Source organism: Corvus kubaryi, unplaced genomic scaffold, assembly GCF_017639235.1.
Source record: "Corvus kubaryi isolate FWS band 111438036 unplaced genomic scaffold, C.kubaryi_AGA036_p1.0 137, whole genome shotgun sequence".
In the NCBI taxonomy this organism is placed as follows: domain Eukaryota; kingdom Metazoa; phylum Chordata; class Aves; order Passeriformes; family Corvidae; genus Corvus; species Corvus kubaryi.
Window position 1 is genome coordinate 19,321,498 of NW_024580671.1, and position 26,293 is coordinate 19,347,790.

General features: G+C 34.9%; 1 protein-coding gene across 1 annotated transcript in view; it reads right to left on the reverse strand.

The window, feature by feature from the left end:
* The window catches only part of CTTNBP2 (cortactin binding protein 2), an 81,511-nt gene that overhangs the window by 26,748 nt on the left and 28,470 nt on the right, over positions 1–26,293 (reverse strand). Inside the window, 6 exon segments of the mRNA XM_042018092.1 lie at positions 1,301–1,555; positions 2,670–2,820; positions 5,929–6,028; positions 11,455–11,658; positions 18,087–19,737; positions 24,389–24,613. Of these exon segments, the coding sequence (XP_041874026.1) occupies positions 1,301–1,555; positions 2,670–2,820; positions 5,929–6,028; positions 11,455–11,658; positions 18,087–19,737; positions 24,389–24,613 (2,586 nt within the window).

The window sequence follows — 26,293 nt, forward strand, 5'->3', positions numbered from 1 at the left end:
GTCTGACTGCCAGCTCTATACTGCATTCATCACCTAAGAGACTCCCCTCAACCCCAAATGGAGATCTTATTAAACAGCTGATTTGGAATGTGCTTAGAAACTCAAACCCTTGAGTTATTCATGAAAGACATACATGAAGACTTCCAGTGTCAGAACTTTCAGAGAGATCACCTAGTCAAAGCAGCTTTTAGACAGCAAATGAACCTATATTCAAAGTTCCCAAGGATTATATTATTGCAGGAAGAGCCAACATACTACACATTATTTAGGTATTTGCAGACTATAGCAAATACCTTAAACTCCATCTAAATTGATATGAGTGGAAACTGGAATAAGAACCTGCACCTGCCTAACAGACATTGGTAATGGAACACTGACTTTGTAAAGCAAAATGCTGAGTAAGCAGTGGCTGTCCCTAAAAAACCGTAACTTAAACTGAATCTTAAATCTGTGTCTATTTTGAACATATCATAGTAAATTTACCAGGAAAAAAAGCAAACATAATGACAGGTATTGAACTAGGCATGTAAAGACAAGCTGATTTTTTAAGTCTTGGGCTGTATTTTCTTAAAATTCATTCTCTTCTGTGGTTAACACCCTCTATTTTCTTCCTAGGTAAAAATTTCACAGTAAAATCTGACTGACAGCTACCATATAAAAAGAAGTTCTTTAAACAGTCAGTGTTAGAAGTGCATAGCTTCTGATGTCAAAACCTTCAAGTAATATTAGATTTCCAGAAATCTTCCTATTTGTCATAAGTAGGACCTGTCAGGTCATCCTCCACGTCATCAGTTATCCCAACCTCACAAAAATGTTTCATTCCCTGCTAAAAAGGCTGCTCAAAATAATAAATTAAACAATGTATGTCTGCACTAGTCTGGTTCTCAAATTTCTTCTTCTCCCCTCCTTCACAGAGGAACTATTGTTCATAGTTAAATTTAAATCATTCCTACCTGTAACTGGAAACTATCTATAAGCACATGACATCCAATGAATTGGCATTCAGGGTGGGATTCACCTCACTGTAACTTTGAAAATCTGCATCTCAAGTAATGATGTTTCCTCTTTTTATTAATGCGCCATAAGAAGTAGACATTTAAATATGACAATTCACTCCATTTGACACCTGGATTCTGGGATTAATTGTCTGCTGGAGGTCTATCTCTGTTAAATCAAGCTGGCCTATAAACTAGGTAACAACTTAAGACTTGACATCTAAGTTGTAATTCTTCAAAGATAAAAAAGGATTTATCTTGCCTAAATTCTATCCGGTTACTGTAACTTGTTCACACAGACTAACCTTAAAGCCTTTTGATGCTGCTATATGGGCAGCAGTCCAACCCTCTTTGTCAGCATGGTTGATGAGATCTGCAGAAACAACAGGCTTTACTCTACTGCTATAGTCATCTTCTCTCTTCTCCAAATCAAAGTAGTCTAAATTAGGCTCTGCATCCATCAAACAGTTCCCATCGTTCGGCTCCCCATAGTACATAAGGAGCTTGAGACTTTCAACATTACCAGAATCCACTGCTGCATGAATTGGTGACCAGCCATCCTAAAAAAAAACAAAATCGAAAAGCACACTGCCACCAAACACATAGAAAAATGTCTGTAGACTTGTATCAGCAAAGAATCTGAATGGAAGGCTCGGCCTGGAAATTAAGAAGACAAGCAAGAGTGACACAATAATCCTCTGGGAAAACAGAGTTGCTTGTATGTGTTTTGGGTGGAAGAGAGGGAAGAAAATGTAACGGAAAAAAAATTTACAGTTTTCTCCAAGGACAGTCCAACAGATGAAGTCTTCAAAATTTTTAGAAAAGTCTAAGTGATACAGTGCTTACATGCTGTTAGTAAACTGCTTCCTTCCTGTGCATCAAACAAAAATTATTCCAACTATCAATAGTTTCATGCTGCATTGATACATTTATTAGTCAGTTTCACTGTTTTGACATCACAACTTTCTCTCACTGCAAGTCAAATTTACTTTCCAGATGCAAAATAAATGAATCATAAAAAATTTAGTGTAATAATTATAGGAGGAGTAGAACGTTCTGTGAAGCTACTACTCTTTGTGCTGTATTTTGGGATGGCCTAAAACCCACATTTATTGTCATGAGAATCTACTGACATCAGACTTTAAGAAAAACTTTAGAAAAGCACCTGAAAAAGGCAATATGTAGGTACTGATTTTGAGACAGTCCTCTTCCCTTTCTCCTCTAGATATGACTTTTTTTTTGCCATATTCTGCCATTTGCGATATATGAAAGTTTACAAGACTGGCAAGAAAGTTTTGGGGTGTTGTCCCTTCAAGGACAACAATAAGGCACTCTAACATAAAAAGTGGAAGCAAAATGCCTATCTCCACTTCTCCACCTTAAAAATAAGCCAAAACAGAAAAGTTTCATTTTACAAATCCAGTGCTGGAGAAAAGTTGCAGCAAATTGCCGGTGGAATCTGAAATACGTCAAATGCTGTGAAAGTCACATCATTTAGGAGATTTTAGACAATATAAAGTTTAAAAACCCCAGAAAGTATGATGAAAATAACAAAATACTGATTTCAAATTATTTGGCTTATTCCAGCTTTAAAGAAAAGTTTAAATAAATATTTTAATGTTAATATTCAGTACTATACAAGGTACTTTAACTTTACAAACTATTTTAACTTACACTGGTTTTTACTGTTCGATCTGCTTCACCTTCCAACAATAGCTTAATACAATCGTTATTTCCATTTTTACAGGCCAGGTACAAAGGTGTCTGTCCTCTTTCAGCAGCATGGTTAATATCAGCCTGATACATAATTAATAATTCTGCACATCTACAGCAAACAATAAAGCAATAAAATTGTCTTATGTTAGACATCCAACACCTCTTTATAACTTATGACATTTAAATATTTTAAATATTGATTTTACAGATACAGATCTACCTGTGATCAACCCATATATACAAGTATAAAGTATAATTTTGTACACATGTATAAAGACAGGTTACTTTCAACATGTAAATCTTAAACTACTGTAACTGCATTTAAAAACTGTGAATGTAAAACACTGAATTTCACAAGACTGATGAAAACTTGATGACAGCTGCTTAAGAAAAACATTCAGCTGAGCAAAAAAAGAAACATTTCTGACTACTGATATTTAAAATAGATTTAAAAAGAAAAGGGAAAAAATAAAATGAAGGACTAGGACTAGCTTTACCAGCAAAATGGACATTTGTCTAGGAAAGTAACCTGGTGGAGACAGCAAAACAGCTGTGGCAGTACCTACCATTCAGATCCCTGAATGGAGGCTACTACAGAAGGATGGCTTGGGGGGTATTGGTGGCAGCTACTGGGTTATGGAAGATGGAAGACTAAATGGACTGCTGAAGAGCAATTAACTTGAAGCTGGCATTCAGATCCAAGATCTTGTACTTCCTCACAACCCTGTAGCAGTAGGTTCAGTTTTTTTCCCAATTCTTGTGCCAGGGTTGGCACCTTTCCCTTCCCTAACCCAGCTTTTCAAGAACACTTAAGACCTCAGAAAAATCTTAATGCCAGTCAATTCACTCTGCAGTTCAAACAAGCACTGTTAATAAAGATAAGTTCCCAGCTCTCCAGCTCTGTATTTATCAGTCCATAAAAATAGAAAGCATATCAACAATAAAGCCTCAAAGCAGTTAACGCAATGCCAAATAACTACTGATTAGGAGATCACTCTGTAACAAAACTATGACAAAATATTTAAAACAAGGTAAGGTACACATAAGAATGTAAGGATATAAGAAATTACATACTAAAAAAAAAATCACAATTATTTAAGAAAATTGCCTTTTGATAAGTTTCTATTCAGTCAGAAAATCAGTTAAGTTCAAGGTAAAATGCACAGTTTTAGAGAAGAGTAAAACAGATAGCATTGATATGAATTACTTAGCTATGCTTTCCAAAAATTCTCAACTGAACAGAAAAAAAATACAAATAAAAATAATGTTCTGCCTCAACGAATGTTAGGCATACATCCTAACCATACAGTCACAAAAATCATCTTAAGAAGGGCTCATAACAAGACATTTCCATACAGCAAATCCAGACTGAGTTTTAAAGTCTGCTAGGTTACAAATAACTGGTTTCGTGTTTTACATTGTGTTTGGTGAATCTCAAAAAGCTACATTGACTTTCCACCTCAAGTTCAGGGAACTGGCCTGGACAACATGGGAAATTATTCTGGAAGTTTCTCCTAAAACCAGTTACTGATCTGGTGATTTACTAGACTAGCCACAAAAAAATAGAGTTTTTTTTCTGACTACATAACTAGAGTTAGAACAACAGTATTGTCTTGGCTCAGGAACAAGGTTAATAAAGATGTCACAGGGGACTGGTTAGCAAGTCTATGACAGACACCTCATGTGCAATTGAAAGCAGTTTAGTGCTGTCATTAACCCTGCATTAGGAGACAGACAATACTGTTGCCCCAAATTCCACCTATTACAGATTTTTTTTTTTCTGCTCCTGAACTTTGAAACAATCAACAAATCAAACAGCCTGAACCATTTGTAGTCTCCCTGACATTTCTGGCTAGCCCTGTCATTATTCCACGCTCAATTTTACAATTCAGTTCATGTTTAGTATCTAGAAAAGTAAAAGCAAAAAAAAGTGTTTAGAGATATCATATTACATAACTCTAAGGCAAAAAGCATATAAAGCCTGCAATATCACAGCACAGCAGATGACACACAGCAAAGTGTTGTGAGGGTAAGTCAGGGAAATAAATAGCTTCCTGTTTAAATGAAGTGTTAAGGTATTTATTTTAGTGAGAGAATATGAAGGGTGTATTTTGGGTTTGTCTTGTCAAGTCACACATATTTTTTACAGATTTTATGCAAAACACTGAAACACTTAACTAGATACATATTTCTGTGCTCAAAACACCAAGTGGGCATCTGCTACCTCTGGAGTAAGACTTCCAGTAAAAAATAACCATTAGTTGATGAGCTTGAAATCTCTAAGAAGTGGCATGAATCTCTGAAGATTCTTATACACTCATGGAAGACAGTCAGAAGAACAGAGATCCCACTCTTCCTCAGTGTGGGGTCAGAGGCTATCACAGTATAACACTCAAAGACTGATTCCTGTGTGTGACTGTACTAGAGTAAAATCCTTAAAAATAACAAAATTTAAACTTCAAAAGAATCAGAAAGATTAAAAAAAGCAAAGATATGTAAAACAAAGGTAAATTCTGTAATAAGAATTCTTAGTAATTCTGTTTAAAGCCTTTTGAATTTGTAATAATTTTCTCTGGAAAATGTTGCTCTGGAAACAGTTATTTAATAGTTGCTTCCAACTTCCAGTTCTATTTCCTATGATTCTATGATATAAATTATTCTAATTACATTTTGAAAAATGTTTTTAGTAATATTATTTGACTTGTACATAATTTTCCGTTTTTCAAAGTTACTGATACAAAAAAACTTAAACCTTCAAAAAACCTTGTCTTATTGTGTTAGGTATTTGATCCTATATCACTAAGGAGAAAACTCAGATGTTCTTTTGCCTCTGAATATGATACTCATATTTTCTATGCTTGAAAAAATCAGTGCAAAAATTATTTCCTTCTTCCTTTCTCTGTTAATCCCATACTATGGCTGATAACGCAAAGAAAATTAAGAAATTCAGAGGTATCGTGCCCGTGTAGACCAGTACCACACTGTAATTGGTAAGAATACTTGTTCAGCAACCTTAAGAGCTGAAATTGGAAACAAAACAAATAGAAAATATTCAAATCAGAATGGCCTAAGAACATGAATTTAAGTAGATGCTTTCAATAAATTATACTTAAATACATAAGAATGCAACAGTAATGTAATGAAAAAAGTATATAATGTAAAGAGAATATAAAATTGAGTAACAGCTGACAGGCAAAATCTTAAAGGCTTCACTTACTTGACATGTCCCTTAGCAACTGCTGAACACAAGGGTGTAAAGCCATTTTTATCAGCAGCGTCAACTTGTGCTTCTGCAGTCAGCAGCAATCTCACACAGTCTATAAATGGAGCAAAACCATAGAATGAATCAACAAGAACAAGTGGTTAAAACTACCAGAGGCTAAAGTCTGCTCAAGGGGCAACAATCAGCCAGTCTTTTGGACTACACATCACACCTTAGGGGACTGAAATAAAAGCTCAGGAAGAAGTTTGTAGGAGAGAGATGAGAATTGTCTCCCGGGGGCATCACCACCATTTTGCAAAAAGGGTTTGGGTTGGGTTCTGCTGGGATTCAAATAAATGCCCACTACAGGCAACTCCCACAGTATTAGCTATTTTACCTCCAAAGTGGGGGATCTGAATTATCCAGGAGTCCCTACAGGCATCACTGCCTACTGGCAGTTGTGACAAATATGACAGCCACAGGGGAGATGTTCACAAGCCACACATAACTCAAGCAACACGCCGGCCAGTCTTGTTTTAGGACACTTTGACTTGTGATTGCGATGACAAATAAAATAAGCTGACAAACTCAAACCTCCCCAAACCATTCCCATTCATATAGTTCCAAAATGACATCCTAAAAATAGTACCAGCCTGATTCCATCATCCCTACAGCTAATTTAAGATAATTAATTACATAGTAATTAGACTGCTTTTCATCCACAAATTGGAATATCATTTGATGCAATTAACTTTGAAGAAAACAGTTGATCTGTTCCTCATTCTTGAAATTGGCTCCAGACCAAAATAAAACAAGTCTTTTGTAATTGAAACTACTACTTGGAAAATAAGCTCAGCTACAACACCAATTATAAACTCCTGACCTGATTTCTGAGCAAGCTTAATGCATGCTGTTCCAGCACTCGGTAAAATCCTGAAGCCAAGTTCTGCTAGTGAAGTTTAACTCTAGGTATCAGAAACATTTATTAAGAACTACTTGGATATCAGAAAAATATATTAAGAACTACTTAGAAATCTGACTGGTCTAAACAATTCTTCAATGTATTTACTCCCATTACAATTTTTTCAAATACTAGTACAGATGTCATGGAGTTGATTGAATAAATAATTTAACATTAAGAAGCAGGATTTTAAAATATTCTAAGTTATTATTTTATAAATTAGGATTCTTTACTTTTGAAATAAGTAATCTGACATGAAATTTGTTGTTGTTGTAAAGTTGGTTGTCACAGTAAGTTACCAGGACTTGACCTGTAATTTTTTTTTAAGTCATAAAGAAACTCTCTGTTAACTAACTTACCAAGTCCTTCCAATTGTAAGATAGTACCACTTAAAATGAAGTTATCTTTTCATTCACTTTTTAACACAAAAATACTCTGCTAAGAATGACCTTTTTTTCTTCTTTCCATTGTCAATCCCAGTCCTATATTAAATGATTAACTTGAAAATACAGATTTCTGCTTAACATCCTAAAATACTTCTAAAGTTTATGAGGGATGTTGAAAAAATTTTCACCTAGCAGTTTCAAGTATTTGGCAGGAATACTCTGCTGTTTGTTCATAAAGCATATGTTAGCCATGCAAAAGCCATGAACACACAGAACAAGACCACCTTTCTAGAAAGGCATGGTTAATTCACACGTATTGATTGGCAGATCATTCAGGTGGTAGCTTATGTCTGTAAAAATACTGTTTCTGATGAAGCTTATCTCTGTGAAAATACTGCTTCTGAAAAGAGCTTTTTATTCTTAGGTGTAAGTGTGACCATGAGGAAATACAGCTACTTTCACAAGGCAGAACACGTGAGCTAGTAAGCTCTACGTGACCTGTTCTGGTGGCATATCAAGTGAAAGAGCAATTATCTCCAAGAAGCCTGGGTTTTCTGGGTGCACTTTTTACTGGGATTTGGAGAAGGGTAATTTGGGTCAATCCAGGCTCATTCACTCCAGTTCACACTGGTCTGCCATAGAAGTAATCAGCAGTGTGGAGTACTAGGTGGAAGGGTAGGCACTAGACAGACATTGGTGCCACTAGGTCAAAAGTTTTGGTCAAAGCAAAAGCAAAACATGGAAGCAAATTAGGACAAACACCTGGAGACTTTACTGCTCTCCTCCACAGCTGGGTAGTTAGTTCTTCCAGAGTGTTGGCAAACATCATGCAGATACATCCGGTGGCTTGACAAAGCTGACTCCATGTAGCTGTATGTTTCTGCACCTCACTCCTTTCTACTTCCCATATTCCAGTTTTTTCCTATCAATCAGGGTGCCACAGCCTCCAAATACTCAGGATAGAAGAGAATCGATTACACCATAAATGCATATGATTAGCACATAGCTGAGTCCAAAGGATATTATTTTCTCCACATCTCTTGGATTCAGAAACTCTTACTGTTTAATTTTGTCTTTCTCAACCTCTTTATGGCAGAGAACAGTCAGGATTTGCAACATCATAAAGCTACGGAGATCTATCAGCTAAGAGAACTACTGTTACTAAGTGTACAATAGACCTGAAGTGGCTCCTTCTTTGCTAATGGTCAAACCAAGACAGCCTGATAAAACAACCTGTTCAGCTATCCCAAACTAGTGGTTAAATAATGAAATTAACAGTTTCCTCATGTCCATTCAAATACAAAGAAAACGTATATTTTTACATGAATTTCTCTCAGACCTACAGAATTAGGGATAGTGTGTGGTGGAAACAAAGCATCTGCTATTAACTTCATGTGCTGGAAAAACCCTCTGCGGCAGCTCTCAAAAGGCAACTGTTTCCAAACAGGAAAGCTAAACATTTTGCAATTAGGACAGATTAGGACAGAATATTTCAGTGCTCTTTTCTTGTGTAACTCAATTTCTACAGAATGGGCTGAGAGCATATAACAGCTGCTGCCACCATGCTGGTTACAATGTGCTCTACCACTCTCAAGCTATCTACACATCTCAAACACTATTTCTTCACTGGAAATGTGTGGGGATCATTTGCTTTCCACTCTTCTCAGAATCTCCCAAACACGGTGTTTCTGAAGGGAGGTACTCATCATACTTGCTTTTATCAATTCTAAAGTTACTATTTTTTCTGGTGAAATCTTCTCCAGGAGAAACAGGAAAATCTGGTTAGTTGACTTAAAAATCTCAAAATCCATTTAGTCACTAAGTCCACTTTAAAAATATTCTCAATAAATTAAATCATGGTGTGATCACCCACAAGGATAGGCTTGTGTTAAGTCTTATGGTTAGACTGAACAATCTGAAGGGTCTTTTCCAACCTAAGTGATCGTGTGATTCTAAGGAAAAAAACCCTCAGAAACTTACCATTGGCAACACTACTCAAGACACTGAAAAATCTGAACAATAAACTATTTTATCCTGAAATGACACCAGTATCATTTCTTTCCACCTGGCTGGTTAAGAAAAGGTATTAGAAAGGACTTTAAAAAATATTTATTTCTATACACCCTTTCTTAAGACTATATAAGTAACTTCTAAAAACAAGTCTCCACTTTGAATTGCTACATATATCCACTCACTTGAGAACAAACTACAAATAATGAAAAAGGACTATATAATAAAGTTAAGCACAAAAATCTTTCTCCCAAAACATTATAAATCTGTAACTTTCAATTTTCATATAATTTATTAAGGAGACATCAACACTGCTGTTGTGTGATTCTCTCATTCAGGATTCACACAATACATTTAGTTGCTGAAATGTGATGATTTGTACAACAAAGTATTTTTCACATCCCGTCAACTATAAATAGAAGAGCAACACTATAAACTCTGTAATACAGTTTTTATCTCAGAAAATAAAAGATACTAAACAATTACAGGGTGCATATGCATATGTTTGGGTTTGTTTTTGTGTTTTCACAATTCTGTCATGTGTCTTTCTTATTTGAAATTTTGACAATAAAACAAGGAATCAAATTGCCTTTGCTGCCAGTAAGAGCTGCTCAGTAACCGTAACTGAAAATCAGGGTATTTGCTTTGAAGCAATTTTAGAATACAAGACAAGTAAAGAAGAGTTGGGTCAATTACGGTTGCTGACAAACATTAGCAATAAGAAATGGATGTAAGCTTAGATGAATACACCAAACACCCATTCAGTGAGGGGAGAATAATAAATCCACACAATATAATTACCTTGGATTCTTAAAACTGCAGATAACAAGTTGAAAAAAGGAAAAAAATCACCAAAGTTAAAAAAAAAAGTACCTTTTTTCTATTTTAAAGGTCTTGGCAACAAAAAAGAATCTCAGGTGAAAAGGCCTGGATGTTTCTAAAAAAAAAATACCTGTAGCACCTAGGAAGCAAAGAAGAATACACCATTCTGAGCAAAGGGAAAATTCCTCCTCTATGCCTGGTAGCAAAATTAACCCTGAACATGTCAGAAAAATGTACATTATCTGCCTATCTGTGGATTTTGTATCCTAACTTTAGTTTTATTTTTAAAATACTTGAGAAAAATTATGAAATAGTCTCTCTAAGTGCTATTTGGAACACGAGATCAGGGTTTTCTAATTGTGCCACTAACAAATATTTTGTTAAATAAAACCACAAAGTACTCTTGAAAGTAGTGGCTTTAATGGGACTATGTTCCTCCTTTGACTCTGAAATAAAATTTTGACTTTACTAAAAATTAATGGAATATTTGCCATTGGTATCGCTTTAGTATTCATCTTTAGTATCCAAAACAGCATAGTGATACAACTTGAAATATAAGAATCTGGAAGGTTTTACATAGGTAGAAAAAGCTATCATAATGTGCACTGTACTTTTAAAAGAAACTGCTGTTTGAGAGCCTTGTGTTAGAAGTCTGAAAATTATTGCTTGGAGTTTGTATTCATGAAAGTCGTATCTCCTAGTAACATACGTGATGCATTTCATAAATATATTCATAAAATACGAAGACTGACTGTTGAAAGGTTCAGAAATGCTACTTCCTCAATACAGAGGAGGGTTGGGGTCATGAGGAAAGGAAAAAAAACCTTTTCATTTTCGCAGGAGAGCCTAGGTAACAAATGAAGGCTATTTCATTTAGTTCAAAAATAAAGACAGCTCATTTTATTTCCCAAGTAACACACTATTCTGACATGATCTTCCATCCTTTTCACTGCTGCTGCAGAAGACCAAAACCCTGGTGATGACCTATTCTTTGCTGCTTAATCCCTGTAGAGGGAAGTTCTTTCTTTCAAGTTCCCATTGCTAAAAAAGATCTTTAGTTTCTCACAGAATATGGGGTGATAATATCTGGTAGCTTTTTATATGAAGGGAGTGGAGAAATAGAACAGATGTTCCTGCAGAATACTACCAATTTTCTGTGTTTCAAACGCTGAGTTCAAAAATTCTGCCTCAAGAAGCATTGCTTATATATATATCATGACTTTGGTCATATAATCTATATATTTCATTTTCAATTTCACATTTTTAAGAAAAATGCATTTGACCTAACTGAATATTAAAAACTTAGGAAGTAAGCTTTCATTATTTTACATGGATGCCATAACAGACCTTAGTATCATTTACCTGTATGTCCATTCGTAGCAGCAGAATACAAGGCAGAATAGCCATCTTCACAAGAGTAATTAATGTCCAGTCCTTCTTCATTAAGCAGCATTGATAATAAAGTGACATTTCCCTGGGCAGCAGCTTGGTGAAGAAGGGTGGGCCTGCCACCCAGGGGGACAGGACCACCACTTGTTAACAAAGGGGTTAGGGAGGAAGACCAGCCTGTGAGTTAAAGCAACAGAAGTTAGAGACACAAATAAAGCACTGCATTTTCTGTGTTCTTTTAAGAACTAAGAAGTATCTACAAAATGCATTTATTAGTTTAGCAAAATTTTATGATGATGCTTTGTCTATACATTAGAAGGTCTTCTGAAGAATAAAAATTGCATTCAGGGGTGACACTTGTTAATACAAATGAACTGGACTTCACTACAAAAGGTCAATGTGAAACTTTTTATGAACTGTAGTAGCAGCTGGATGTCTCAAAAAATTTTATATAATTGAAATTACAAAACTAACAGAAGTTTTAGGCAAGTTTTACTTTAAAAAAATCTTCCCAGCATATTCAAATAAAGTATCGATAGAAAAGTTTTCAAAACAAAGTGCTCATTTTCATATATAATTTTATCCTCTTTATAGTCTTAATGCAAACTCTAGTATTATATTATAATAGTATATATTTAGTATTTATATAACTCACTTGTATTTACAAAGATAAATTGCACAGAGGGCCCTTAGTGACTTCAGGTGCCTTTCAATAAGTTTGAAAAAACATGTAGAAATCATTTACACAAACAATACAGAAGTAAATACATTTATTATTGAACTCCTCATTAAGGTAACGTTCCTTTTACTCAGTGATATTTAACAATACATTATAAAATGCTCCAGTGGGAATGAATAACAGGTTATATAAATTTATGTCTGAAAGCTTTGAAGTCAATCCATTAACAAAGAATATTCAATCCAAAACTCCGAAAGCTTAGGAGTTGTGGTTAAATGTTCTGCTGACTATTTGTCAGCTTAGGAGGGACTTTGTTAAGAATATGAAGTTTGCTGCATAAGGCATGGAATATTTTGTGCATTCCTCCTTGATCAAGGACTGCAAGAGAAAATAGGAGAAAGGTTGGGGTTTTTTTTTCATATGTTCACTATTACCTTTAGAAAACATGCATTATATTTCTCTCTTGAATAAATAACTGTCTTCTATGGCCACAAATAGGCTACTATATGAGGCTGAAATCTGACAATACAAAGCAAGTTTATGCAGCTTTTAATGCAGTTTTGCAATGCCTGAGGCTGAAAAAGAGCTTTAGGGCTTCAGTTCCATTCAAGCTAAGTGCTATCCACCCTCCAACATGTTGAACTAGAGAAAGTATGCGGTAGCAGCACTACCATGCTGGGATGATCTGCTTCAGATTTTGGAAAACAAAATGAAATGCAGAAATTCCCAAAAGAATTCTACAGAAACAACAGACTGGGTACCTTGTAAGATCTCAATACATTTTAGTTAACATCAAGGCTTACACAAGAATTCATCACCTGAGCAGTACCACTGAAGAATACATAGTTTGATTCCAGTTCAAAAAACAACAACAACAAAAAAAGCTTGGAGTATTTTCATATTTGTTTCTAAAGTAAGCTAAATTTGTCAATTTAAATTAAGTTTACTAGTTTAGTATCTGAAGGAAACAAATTTTCAGTATTTCCAGAGTATTATTAGCTTCTTATTAAACTTACTTTTTTTGTATTCACTGTAAGAAGTCATCACTGCAGCTATGAAGTTACCTTATAAATCCAAATTTAAGCCAATGATAAATTGTAAAACTAACTCCATACATCTTCTTATAACTTCAGTTCTGAAGTTACCTTCTGATTATTAATACTCTTAGTAATATTTAATTCTCCAATATTTTTATTCAGAGGATTTTGAGGGTTTTCTTAAGTTTATTAAAAAAACCAATAAGCAATATACAAAGTAAACTGTACCCTTTAAGTGGCAAAAAAATATATTACCTTCAACTTCCAACATTTGAGAACAGTTAACTCTTACAAAATTCCCTAAGGTTCAAAGAATAACTTTTGGTATTCCTTTCCATTGTGAAAGTGGTTTTATTTTTTTCAGCCTTTTGTTATTCTTTGAAACTAACTGTGCTGCACCTCTTGCTATACATATATTAATGTTTTTAAAATAGTACTTGTGTAGTTTTTACTGTCTTCTTTTGGCAGTTAACCGATAGTGGATATTGACAAGGTGGCACTACAGTTACTAAAATTCTTTATCTAAGTTACACTGGAATTATGGTTATATAAATAGTATTTTGGGTTTCCTTTCCTTTTGAAAAAAGCACAATTTTTTAATGTAGTTTATTTGCTTGTTTGTTTGCTTGTTCTTAAAGCATCCTTAAGAGAAATGCCAAAATGAAAGGAATTTTTTAAATTCACATCTTAATTTTAATTTCAGCTCCTTGAAAAGAAAAATATGTTGTTGCAATTCAGTGATGAAATTCGTTATACTAGGTTACCATTAAATGAAAACCTTCTACTGAAAAAGATACAAAAATAAGTAATAACATAAATATAACTTTACATTCTATTATCAATGTGAAGCAGTATAGTAAGATTCAATTCATCCAACAAAATGCACCAACATTAGAAGATACCAATAAATAAGGGACACCATTACAGATGCAAAAAGTTAGGAAATATGAAGCACCTGTGAAAGCTTGTAGGGCATGCAGTGATGAAGGGCAGAGGGACAGACAAAAACAGCTTCTGGCATCAGCTTCAGAATGTGAGATGGTTAATTTCAGAGCTTACATCAGTCCTTCACACCCCCCCCCCCTCCCCCCTGCCACACACACTTTTATCTTCAAAGCCAATTGTAAAGAGAGAATAAATCAATCATCATAGAAATGAGCAAAATAAAAAAAATATATGTCATTGAAGAGTAACACAGAAAGCACAAAACTAAGAAGAAAGTGAAAGCAGAAATCCCAGGGGTATGATAATCCAAATGCCTACATTTGTTTCCATTTTGAAGTCTTACAGCCATTGAACTGTAGAAATCCAAACAGAGCAGAAGCATTTTGGCACGGATCAAAGGCTGCTGAAGTTAATGAAAACACTGTCACAGATTATGAATCAGGCCATAAATGTTCATTGTAATGTCTCTATGTGCAGTCTGCTTAACATTAATGAAGGCCCATGTCTTTTCCTACCAGGGATGAAAAGAGCAACATGTGGTACCATAGCCCATCTCTAAAAGATATGACCACATTACTTTAGCAGAATGCCCGTGACAGGATCAGAGCGCCCATTTTAAGTTTGTTCTTAACAGTTCCTCTTCCTAGAGCCAAGACACTTCCTTACTGAAAATCAGGCTGTTGCTCTGTTCCTAAAGCAATCTGAGCTAACTAGGAAACTCTTAAAATTAATAATACTTTAGTGATTAGGTTTTTATCAATTCTTTTGACTCCACCATAAGAAGAAACAAGCATGAATTAACTGACAAACAAAAAAATATAAAAATGAAGGATTCTGTCAATGTTCTTTAATATGTTAAAATTGTTTGGCACTGTTCTTAAAAATATAAAAAAAATCTGATTGAAGCTCACTGCTTACTATACAATAAGAGTAAGATTTAACCATGCTCTGCTTTAACTGAATGTAAAATTGAAATTCTGAACATTTTCTAAAAAAAAGTAAATAAAACATATTAAAATCAACCAGATCACTAATAAAACTAACTGGTTCTGTGCCTAGAGGACATGAAAATGCAGATATGGGAAGGAAGTTTCAGCAGTATTTGTAGTTTGTTAGATGTTTCTCACCTCAAAAAAAGTCATACTTAAAAAAGAAGCTGAAAAAAGGGAATAAGTGACATGAATTCAGGTATTACTGACCACATTATCTTAACAAAATTAGTGCTATTAAATTTGATTTATCTTTCTATTTTCATATATATATTTAAAATATAATTATTTTCTTAGCATAAAATTTTGAAGGAAATGTTTTTCCATACTTGCATAACATCTGTTGCCCTAAATTTATTTAGTTCTGCAGTTTGCTAGAACATTTGGCCAAAATAAATTATATTCCCTTAAAAACATTAAAAAAATGAGATTAAAGAATAAATGCAATAAAATACGAGCATTATTTGGGGTAAAATAATATTATTATTTAAAATAATATTATCCTGAATATTTATTTGAATATTACAGATAAAGTTATTAAGGTTCTTTGAGCCTGTATGTAGCCAGTAAACTAATACTAAAATAACATATCTATAGTAATAAAATAAAACTGCATACAGCTAAGTAGAGTTTAAGCAATCTTTCTTTGCAAACTATAGATCATGGGATATGTTTCCCACCTGCCATTGCAAATATTCCCAAAAACCAGGGTGACTTAAAAAGTACTAAGATCAAATGTTCAGAGCAAGGATTATAATGGAATTAAATCAACAACTATTTCCATGCCTCCCAAAAACAAGTGAAGGGAGTTAGAGAAAGAAAGCAATCTGAACACAAGCCAAAAAATTTTTTAAAAACTAACAATTTTTGACAAAAAGTCCTATCTTTGAGAATTTTCTCTGAGAATGGTCACACATTTCATAAGAAACACAAATTAAATATTTGGGGGCAGAGTCTGATTGAAAAGAATGATTGTTCTCCTAAGAAAATAGTTAATACCTCAAAGCACCAACTCAAGCAAAAACAATACATGGAGTTATGAAGAAAGGCACTAGTAATTTCACTTTTAAGGTATAAAGCTTATTCTTCTAATGAATGATCAATAACTATCTTAAATGATTACCAAATACCAGATAATTAATGTAATACTAACTGTTATATACACCTAATTCATGCTGATAGGATTTGTGGAAGACAACGTCTTGCCTACAAAAACTATTCACTTAGAAGCTGACTTTTCCAGTAATTTGTTCTATGTTCATAAAATCTTAGATTTTGTTCTTGAAATCATTTTTAAATTATGTTATGGAGCCTAATAGCACTTGAAGGCAAATTAAGTTTGGAAAAGATTTAAATACTGGGAGACTAATGATCTATCTGACATGGCAACCAGACTCATCTTGGAATACGAATTTAAGATGAAAATCCAGGACGTCCCTATGAAAAACAGCAAACTAATAGGCAGTAATCAAATCCCAGTATTGTTGACTCTGAGGAGTAGTAGACAAAGGGAAGGATAAAATTTCTGAGCTCACATTTTTATGGCACAGTTCAGAAAGGAGAGAGGATTCTGACAGCATGGTGTGACAACTAAATGCTAGAAGGATGACCAGGTTACTCCTGATGCATATAGAAAGTCTTCAGTGAAGTGAAATGGGAATAAAAATTGATTAATAACAGGAAACCTGGAATCTCCTATATATACACACTCAATTTTGCCACAGACTGTTTTTGGAATGGCTTCCCCAGGACTGGTGCTTGAGTTTAACTCACTTTTTAGTGGTGCAGCTACCAAGAGAAAGTGGTTGGTTACATGTTGGAAGCAGATTGGCTGTGCAGGGCTTTTATACCCTACAGACTATGATGCAGGGACTAGAGTTATGAGGGACTGAAGTACCATAACTGAACTGAGAATAACTGTTGAAAGCTTGAGACAATTCAAACATTCTTCAACACTGATGAAAGTCTAAAGTGTTCCGTAACTGTGTTCCTTTTTTTTTACTGCAGTGCAAGTCAAGCTAAAGAGGAGCTTCTACCTAATGTTCTAGTGCTACTGATCCCAGCAGGGAAATATGTTAATAAAAAGGTTTATAGGAGATCTATAATTCACTGAAACGTAGACCAGTATTGTCTTTGTTCACTTTAATGCCACCAAGAAGATTCCGTGAAGCTGGTGGCACATTAGTTAGTCCCCACCACAATGCAAAATGAGTAGCAGATACACATATTGACTCCAGATTTAAGATTATCAAGTTAGATTTTAACTTTTCAACAGCGAATTTGTGCCTATATTTGTTGAAGTAAACCTGTGAGATGCCATACATGAGTATTAACAAAGCCTACAACCAAAAAAAGATCTATAGAAAAATAGAAATAAAAATGAAACGTATTCTACAGGCATGTAGTGATATATGGGAAACTGCACTGTTATACAGGCAATTACATGTATTAATGTGCAACCATCTACTGCTGTAGCAGAATACCATAGGCCCAGCTATGCCCTATTTTTTAAAAGGGCATAAAACTCACAGAGCACAAAATACATATTCCATGGAAGATCACTTGCAGAGGTAATCAAAACATCATTTCAGGCTGAGAAAGCATTTTGAAGTCCAAAATACTAGCATAACCAAAAATATATAAAATAAATTTTTAAAGGAATTTATTTAATAGACTATAATCTGCAGCTCACTTAATTTAAACATTAGTCCTCTTTATCTTTAAAAAAAGCCTTCAATATGGAGACTTCCTTGAGGAAGCAAACTAATTCATAACATTACTAAATCAGCAAAAGAATTCCCATGCCCCTGGAATGTGTAAAAAATATAAACAAAAATTTTAGCTTCTAGAAAGCAAGAAAGAGAAAGTTACAACAAGATAAAGCAAACAAGACATAAAAGAAAACCAAAACATTATTTTTGAGGGAGACAGTTTGTAGCATATCAATCCCTTTACCTGATGCTGTTACCAGGAGGCTGTCTGAATCACATGGTCTACAGGATGAAGCACTAACAGGGTTTATGGAGGAGCTACAGGCAATGGTGGTGGGAATGACAAAGGAATTTTCTGAACATGCAGGTTGGTTCAGTCCAGGGAAGTGGGAAGGCCAGGCACCCACCTGAGATGAGGCTATGGCTGGTATGGCACAGCCTGCAGGTGCCACAGATAAATCTATAGCAGGTTTTGGTGGCAGCTGAGGTGAGGACTTAGAAATAATTTCCTCATTTATTACCCTGATTCCTTGTGGTGAACTTGAAAGAGATGAGGTCATGGTTTTGTTGTCAGTTTTTGCACTTGTATTTGGGGATCGATTACTATCCATTAAAACTTTAAGCTGTGGGTGTGGTGGAGAAGGAGCTTGTGAAAGCCCTGGTTTTTTAGGAGGAATAGGTGGAGGGTTTCCTCTGTCAATTCTTGATACACTTGGAGTCTTTAAAGTCACTCTACCGACTGGGGGGTAAGTGCCAACTTCCACTGAATGTGATGTCCCTGGCCGTGATGGAGCGCTACTCTGAGGGCTTGTAAATCTTGAAAGAACTTGGGTAACAGTATTCCGAGCTGCCTGCTTGGCAACTAGGTTGTCACGACTAGTAGGGGATACATCTCTTGAGGGAGGGCTTTGGGTTGTGTTTCCATTTTGGTCTTGATCATTTGTATTGGCCTGAAATCTAAATCTAGCTGCTTGGATTCGTGGATTTAGGCCTGGATGGCCAGCAGTGTTGGCAGATGGTGAATGCAAACTGTGTATAGATGAAGCAAGCGAGGAATTCTGAGCTGTGGCAGTTGGTGTGGTAGGGGTGCAAAGGGAATTACTATTTGAAAAAGGGGAAGCGCTACTTGATAAATCAGGGGATGAGCCTGTACTCGGTCCATTTTCTTCAATCCTGTTTTGATTCTGTGCAAGAACAGGAGTTGTGGGGGGGACAAGCTCACTAGATGAAGATTGCCGATCAATGACAGGCTTCACAAATGCTGCATTGGCACACACATTCGTTTTTGTATTGCCAGACACTAGTGGGCTCACTGTAGAAGGCTTTATAGAGACAGTCAAAGGCAACTTCTTAGCATTTTCTATGCTACTGTCCATCATTACAGTATCTGTTTGACAGGCAACAGTTCTTGAACTTGGTTCTTCTGTTTCAATTGAAACAGAAACAAGACTCCTATCGCCATTTTTCTGAGAAAGATTAGCTTTACTTTCATTCTCCTTTTTTAGTTGTTCAATCATTTTGATCATTTTATCTCTTTCTTCTCTGAGGTCACTGGTGTGTGTTTCCTCTTTATGAAGTTTGGCACGCAACTGTTCTCTCTCTGTGTCAAACTCAGACAGCTGCTTTTCCATTTGAGCTTCCATTTGTGTACTCCTTTGTTTCTCAGCTGCAAGAGACTCCTCCAATTCAGTAGCCTTTTTCTTTTCCTCTTCAAATTTTGACATCACTTCTTCCAGTTTCTGGGCCTCTTCTACAATTCTGCCAGACAACTGCTTACACTCTTTCACTAGCATCAATACTACATGCTTATTCTTTCCACGTTCTTCTTCAAGACGAGCAGATAGCTTTTTGTGCTCCAGCTCAAGATTCTGTAACTGAGATTTTTCCATTTCCAACTGTGAGAAAACATAGAATATAATTCTCATTAACAATTCTCATTTCATAATAACCTAGTATTAACCTGACATTGATATTTTAATCTTTGAGAGTGTGACTAAAATGAAACCAGGAAGGTGATTCATGATATCTAACGCAAGTGCATATAATCTTATACAAACAAAACGAAGAGAGCGCCATCTCTGAAGAGCAGTTCAGAAACTAAGTAAACTCTTTTACTTTCCTCCATTGACAACAGAGAGACTCCCCAAAGTGGTTAAACACATCTCCTGATTGATGGAGCTACCGGTTCTCCAGAAATTCGACATAAGACGTAACATAAAGTCATCTCAGTAAAGGAACCATACACAAGTAAGAGATGAGCTTTGCAAAGGATCTTTGAGGCCAGAAATGAAAGGGTTAGGTTTTATCTCTTCCTCCAGCTGAAGCAGATTAAGTCCATCATGAACATAATTGGTATCCTGTATCTTGTTTTAACATTTATAAATAAGACCAACTTTTTGGCACAAGCACAAATGTTTTCCTGTACTTACTAATAGTGGAAAGTCTCATTGACATCAGTAATGTATAAACTATGTTATAAGCTAGAATCAAAGAACTACCTACCAAAATGCAGATAATGGGTAAGAATAATTTTTCCCCTTATTCATATAGTCATTGACTCTAATTCATTTTGCCTACTGCTTATGCTTTTATTCACCGAACCTCTTCTAGGAAAGCAATGCAAAAATATGTAAATACACCATTTTAGAAAACATCTATGAGGAAAAAAATCGTTGTGGGAAATGATATCTACATTTTAAACATCATCTTGGTTTCAAATACTTCAAAGCCTGTTTAGCAGCATAGGGTATGGCATTAATAGCCATTGCTAATTAAAAATAAGGTATGGCATTATCAGTCATTGCTAAGCAAACTCTATCAGCAGCAACATCTCTTCAGTTCTGTTAATGAAAGTACAGCTGCAAATTAAATTAACAAGCTATTAAAATGACACTGTGTTTAGGAATGGTCCCAATCATAGTTTACAAGTGAAAAAAAAAACCCTTATTTTTTTCTCAATGATTTCATTGTGTTTTCAAAGGATATAACAGCATTTGCATGGTTCACTAGCATTTCAAAACAAGCAGAGCATACAACCATTTCTTTATTTGTTAAAATAGGTTCAAAAATCATGGGAAATGTATACAATTTCTAAAGCTTTGAGATGTAGAAAGATTACAGCAAAAATATTTTTTGTCAAAACTTTCTATACTTTGTTATTCTGCTATTTTGTTTTCAGATGAAGTTCTGGTTCTATTAATTAAGTGTTGTGAAATTACATTACTTCCAAATAATTACAAACAGATTTTCATATATAAGTGGCATGAAATCAGCTTACCATACTATTATAATACCTTATTTGTAAGCATTGCATCTAAATGAAGGATCCCTAATATAAATGTAAATCCTCTATTTGATTTCAAAATACAAAAGCAGCATTATTTTCTCATTTTACATTGTCTCCTATGTGTCTCTCCCTCTTGTTCTTCTTTTGGCTGCATCATCTTGGATAGGAAAATCCTCTGAATATTTACATAGTGTTTTTTCCTTTAGATGACAGATTTGGAACTAGCTACAATTATTTATGAGTTTATGAACTAACTAGAACCTGATTTTTGAAAAATGCACTACATGCTTACACTGTATCATATCAGTAATAAAAACATCTGGAAATGTGTCCTAGAACGATTTGAAAAGGGGTAAAAAAGGATACTGAGAAAAAATAGCATCCCTCAAAGAATTAACCAACAAAGGCTGGCCCTTCAAAGGTGAGAGACAGTATGCCTTGTAAGAAAATGCTGAGGAAGCTTGGCTTGCATAGTTTAGTGAAAAACAGATAAAGGGATAATCTAACAGCAACCTCATTTTGAAGGGCCCTTACAGTGATAACAAGAGTCAAATTCTTCTTGGTAATGGTAGGTGGAGCTCCATAATAAAAGGTTATAGAAAAAAAACCTTGCCCTTTGAGAGGCTCAGTCTTGGAAAAGAGTTCTTCACAAGGACACCAGTGCAGAAAAGCTGCAGTATTGCCATTCCTGGGGGTTTTCATGACTAAGCAAGACAAATTCACAGATGACCAGATGTACTGATGATGATAATCTGCTTTAAGCACAAGGTTAGACTAAATTACACCAACAGGCCCTTTCCAACCCACACTTGCCTTTCTTTGAGCATGCATCCCAATACTAACTCCTCTGCAAACTCTCAACAAATCAAGAACTGTCACTTTGATGATCTCTTTTGCGTTCCCAGGAAAACTCAAAATTAATTTTCACAGCAGCTCCAAGAAAAGCATTCAAAGAGCTGGAAGAGGATGGAGACTTAACACAAACAGATGACATTTGAGAATTAGATGTTTGTATATGGTAAGCTATGACTTACAGTCCTTTGTGCACCTCCTTGATTTTTCTACATTTTAGTGTATTTTTATGCCTTGATTTTTGTGATCAAATAAAAATTTTATTCATAGAATACTTTCAAGGTAATTATATTCATAGATATTAAGTCCCCCCCAGAATAAGAGTTCAGTCTGAGTCTGTTTGAAGTTCAGTAATACCCAGAGAAAATAAACACAGCTGTACACAGACTTCATTATTTAGAGTGGGACAGTGAAGCAATTCCAAACACAAAGGCAGGGGCACTACACATTTAGAGAAGGAGGAACCACTCTTGGAGGAAGGGGTGCAGCTGGCTTGTATTTACGTCACATTTGTCTAGGCTGATTTCTTTTCCTTATACTGTGTCACACTACTTTGTTGAACATTTTTTTAAGTCCCTCAAAACACCTTCATTACCCTCTTCAACAGAAGGATTTGAGAGATGAAGAAGAGATAGAAATGTGGAACTAAGGGAAGGTAAATGAATGAATGGTTTGTGAATGAATGGAGATGGCTGAGAGATACATCATCCACACCCACAGATACACCACAAACCCACAGAGTTTAAGAGTGTCCTGTATTAGAAATTGCATTTCTAATGGAGCTTAAAAGAGGAAGATGTAAGTTCAGTAGAGAGTCATGCACACAGCTGCTCAACAATATGCAGTTTGTTTTCAAATCCTTAAAATTAAGAATTAAAGAAAAAAAAGGCTCATGTATTCTTCTAGGAAGCAAAAGACAAAACCATCCTTTCCTGTACAAACAGACTTAGAGATATAGACTTTGGTAAAAAAAAGACAAAAAAGAGGACAAAATTTGAATTTACTTGTTAATACACTGACATAATCTTAATATGTGAGCCTATCTTAGGTCCATGTATCTGTGCTTATGATAAAAGCCAGAGATAGATGAAGAATTTACGTACAAGAAGAGACTTGTGGCCATGCACTCAAACAAGAAACTAATTCAACTGTCCTGGCTGATGTGTCAGGGTTTCTCCCAATATCCTTTTTCAGACAGAACAAGTAAGCTTGCTTGCCCTTTCCTATTTTTCTATTTACTGAAAAAGCATATGAGAAAGAAAATTAATACTTAAGAGTTCTCAGAAAGAAGTGCAAGGTATGTACCAGTAACAGTTCACTCCACACTAAACTGTTTGAAGACTTACATGTCATACATAAAGTTTAGCACTATTCTCTTCTTTTTAATCTGTTTTCCTGAAGTTTTAACAGAGCAATGATGCTTAAACTAAACTAAACAACAGAGCTAAAGTAACAACAAAATGTTTACTGGTTTAATTTAAGCACGTATTTCCAGCAGCTTCCAGTACTTTTGCGTCCATGTTTTTTCCCAAAGAGCAATCATTACCAAAATCAATTTTATGTCAATTGTCTTAGCATGTTTTTTGTTTGGGGGTTTTAAAGTCAATAGAAAACAGTCACCAAAAAGCAGTATCACAGCAGTAGAAGACATTCTATCCATCTTATACCCAGTGAGGATGATTAAACACATACAGAGCATTTTTTTTCTATTTATTCAAAAATATCTTGTCTAGATTAATCTGTTATATGACTTTTTCCTCTCTTTCCTCTCAGAAACCCTCCTCCATCAATATATTAATTTTTAGCTAGGTTTTAGGAACCTTAGCTTACATATTGGTGAAATACATGCAACCAACCATTCACTTTCAAAATGAAAGCTGTTTTATTGTCAATATGGCAGTTTTTTCTGCAACATACTTGTTCCAAAAGAATTTTCTTTTTTACAGCAAATGTTCTAAATATGCAAAAAAGTATTTTTAGAGTTATAAATCATTTTTACTGATTTATGAAATAGAGCCACCTAATATAAAATTCAAATAAATTATTTATTTTACTCTATTCAGCTTAGAACAAAAATAACAATAAGTCCTCAAGGCTCCAATGGTATTGGTTTAAAAATATATTGTGATGATGCTATCCCAGCTTACATTGAGCTATCTACTTATATATCCACTGTATCAACTTGTACCAGTTATATTTAATTTTTTCCATAAACAGAGCTAAATTCACAGAACAAATGAAGTGTGCCTACAAAATATCACCAAAAAACCAGCACCTCAGTCTATATGAAAATTAAGTGGCAACATTTTAACCCTCGTAATGTTAATCAAGACAAAGATGCAAATTAAAAAAGTGACATGAAAGAACAAATCAGGAGAGGGAAAAGGAAAAAGTCAACAGCAGGATACCTTCTTTTGTCTGTTTTCAGCAGCAGCCAACTGAGCCGACATTCTTTCTTGCATTTTCCTGCAGTGAGCCATAACAGCTTCTAAAACGGACAGAGGGTTCATGCATATTGGCTTCTTTTCTTTATCACCAGCACCTGCCTCAAAGTCTCTCTGAAGAGCCAGAAATGGGTCACTCAGATTAAATCTTCCATATCGCTCCTGGATAAAAACCTCTTTGCGCCGGGCCTAACAGAAGAAAAAAGCAAACCAAAACCAGAGAAATAAAACTCAATGCATTCTTTCAAGTACAACCACACATAGAAGAAACTTAAGACTACAGGGAAAATAATATATGTCTTTTAAGGTTTTAAAATATTTTCTTCAAGTACGCATTTACAATTGCTAAAAGAAAAATATTCCTCAAAAAATCAGAAAAAACCCCCACAGTGCAGAGAAACACTATGAGAAAGATGTTTCCAAAAATAGAGAAAAACATTTCTCTGTGACTTGGTTCAAACTCAGTTTTGAAGAATAAGCAAAAAAAAAAAAAAGGGAAGAATAAACCAATTCTGAGATACAAAAGAGGAGAAAGAGGGCAAATGCTTACCCAAAGGGTTAGCACACCATTTGGGAAGCTTGAAGTTAAAATTTTAACATATGAAAAGTTCATGAACGATAACACACATTTCAGGGCATGAGAAAACAAAGAAGATCATAAGAACTATGTTAGGAAAACTCCTCAAAGACTAACTACGAGTTACATACCTTAGTGAATGCCCAACTTTTTCTATATATTGTCCACAAAATTGAAATGTTGTCATAAATGAGAACTTGTTTGGAAAAAAACAAGTGTGCCTACATATTCTGATGCTTGAAATACTTCTAGTTTGTTTTTCAGTGTGATAGTATAAATAGAAATTGAAAATCTTTATTAAAAAGACCAGGTCTTTGGAGCATAACTTCAGAAAAAGCTGACAGAGTTCACTCAGACCTAAAGTCTAGTTTGGCTTACAAAGTCAGGTAGTGACTGGTTGAAGAGACAAAAATAAACTGATGGAACCTAGTTATTTTTTATAAAGTGCCTTGCAAGTAATCCCTAATTAGTCTAGTATTTTAATCCCTTCATTTATAATTTATAAAATAAAACAGCTAGTTCTAAAGGTAATATTACAAAACCAGGGGGAGGGGCTGTATTTTTAATTTTTGGTTCTATGAAATGAAGTTACAGGACAGTATCCTGTATCTTAGGAATTCAACCTTCATGGAAAGGAAACCATTAAAACCAAAAACCTTAACATAAATGGATTAAATTGCTAATCAGCCAAGAAAGATGATAAATCCAAGCAGGTTAAGAATTTAAATAGAGAAGGATGCACAGTACATATATAAATTATCAACAACTTAAAAGCCACTTAGTTTATATAGAATGAGACATCAAAATAAAGGAAAAAACAGATGTAGCAGGTCTGGTGTAAATATAAAAAGAAGTCGACCAAGAGCCCTCATCGTTAAATCCAAAGAAAAAGCAAAGAAGATTAACTGACCTTAGAGGCAAAGGCAATCACTTGTGCCTTTACAGATTGTCAACCAGTGAAATAATGTGTCTTTTCCAGTTTTTTCTATGACCCCTGACCAGCTGTCCTCTTGACACATACTAAATGCATATAATATGAATATATTCTTTGAAATGTTCTCTAACATGCACAGCAATTAATAGAGCAAGGCAAAAAGACTCAGTGTGCACTTGCCAAAATAGTAAGAGGACCAGGGGTTCGGATTCATTAACCAAGAAAAGGATGAATCTATATAATAGGGATGAGCTCCATCTGAATGAAAATCAAAACCACAATTAAAGTGGCTATTGGAAAATGTGGAAGCTAACTACTGTGGAAAAACCAATAGGTCTCAAAAAGCACGTGGTTTGGA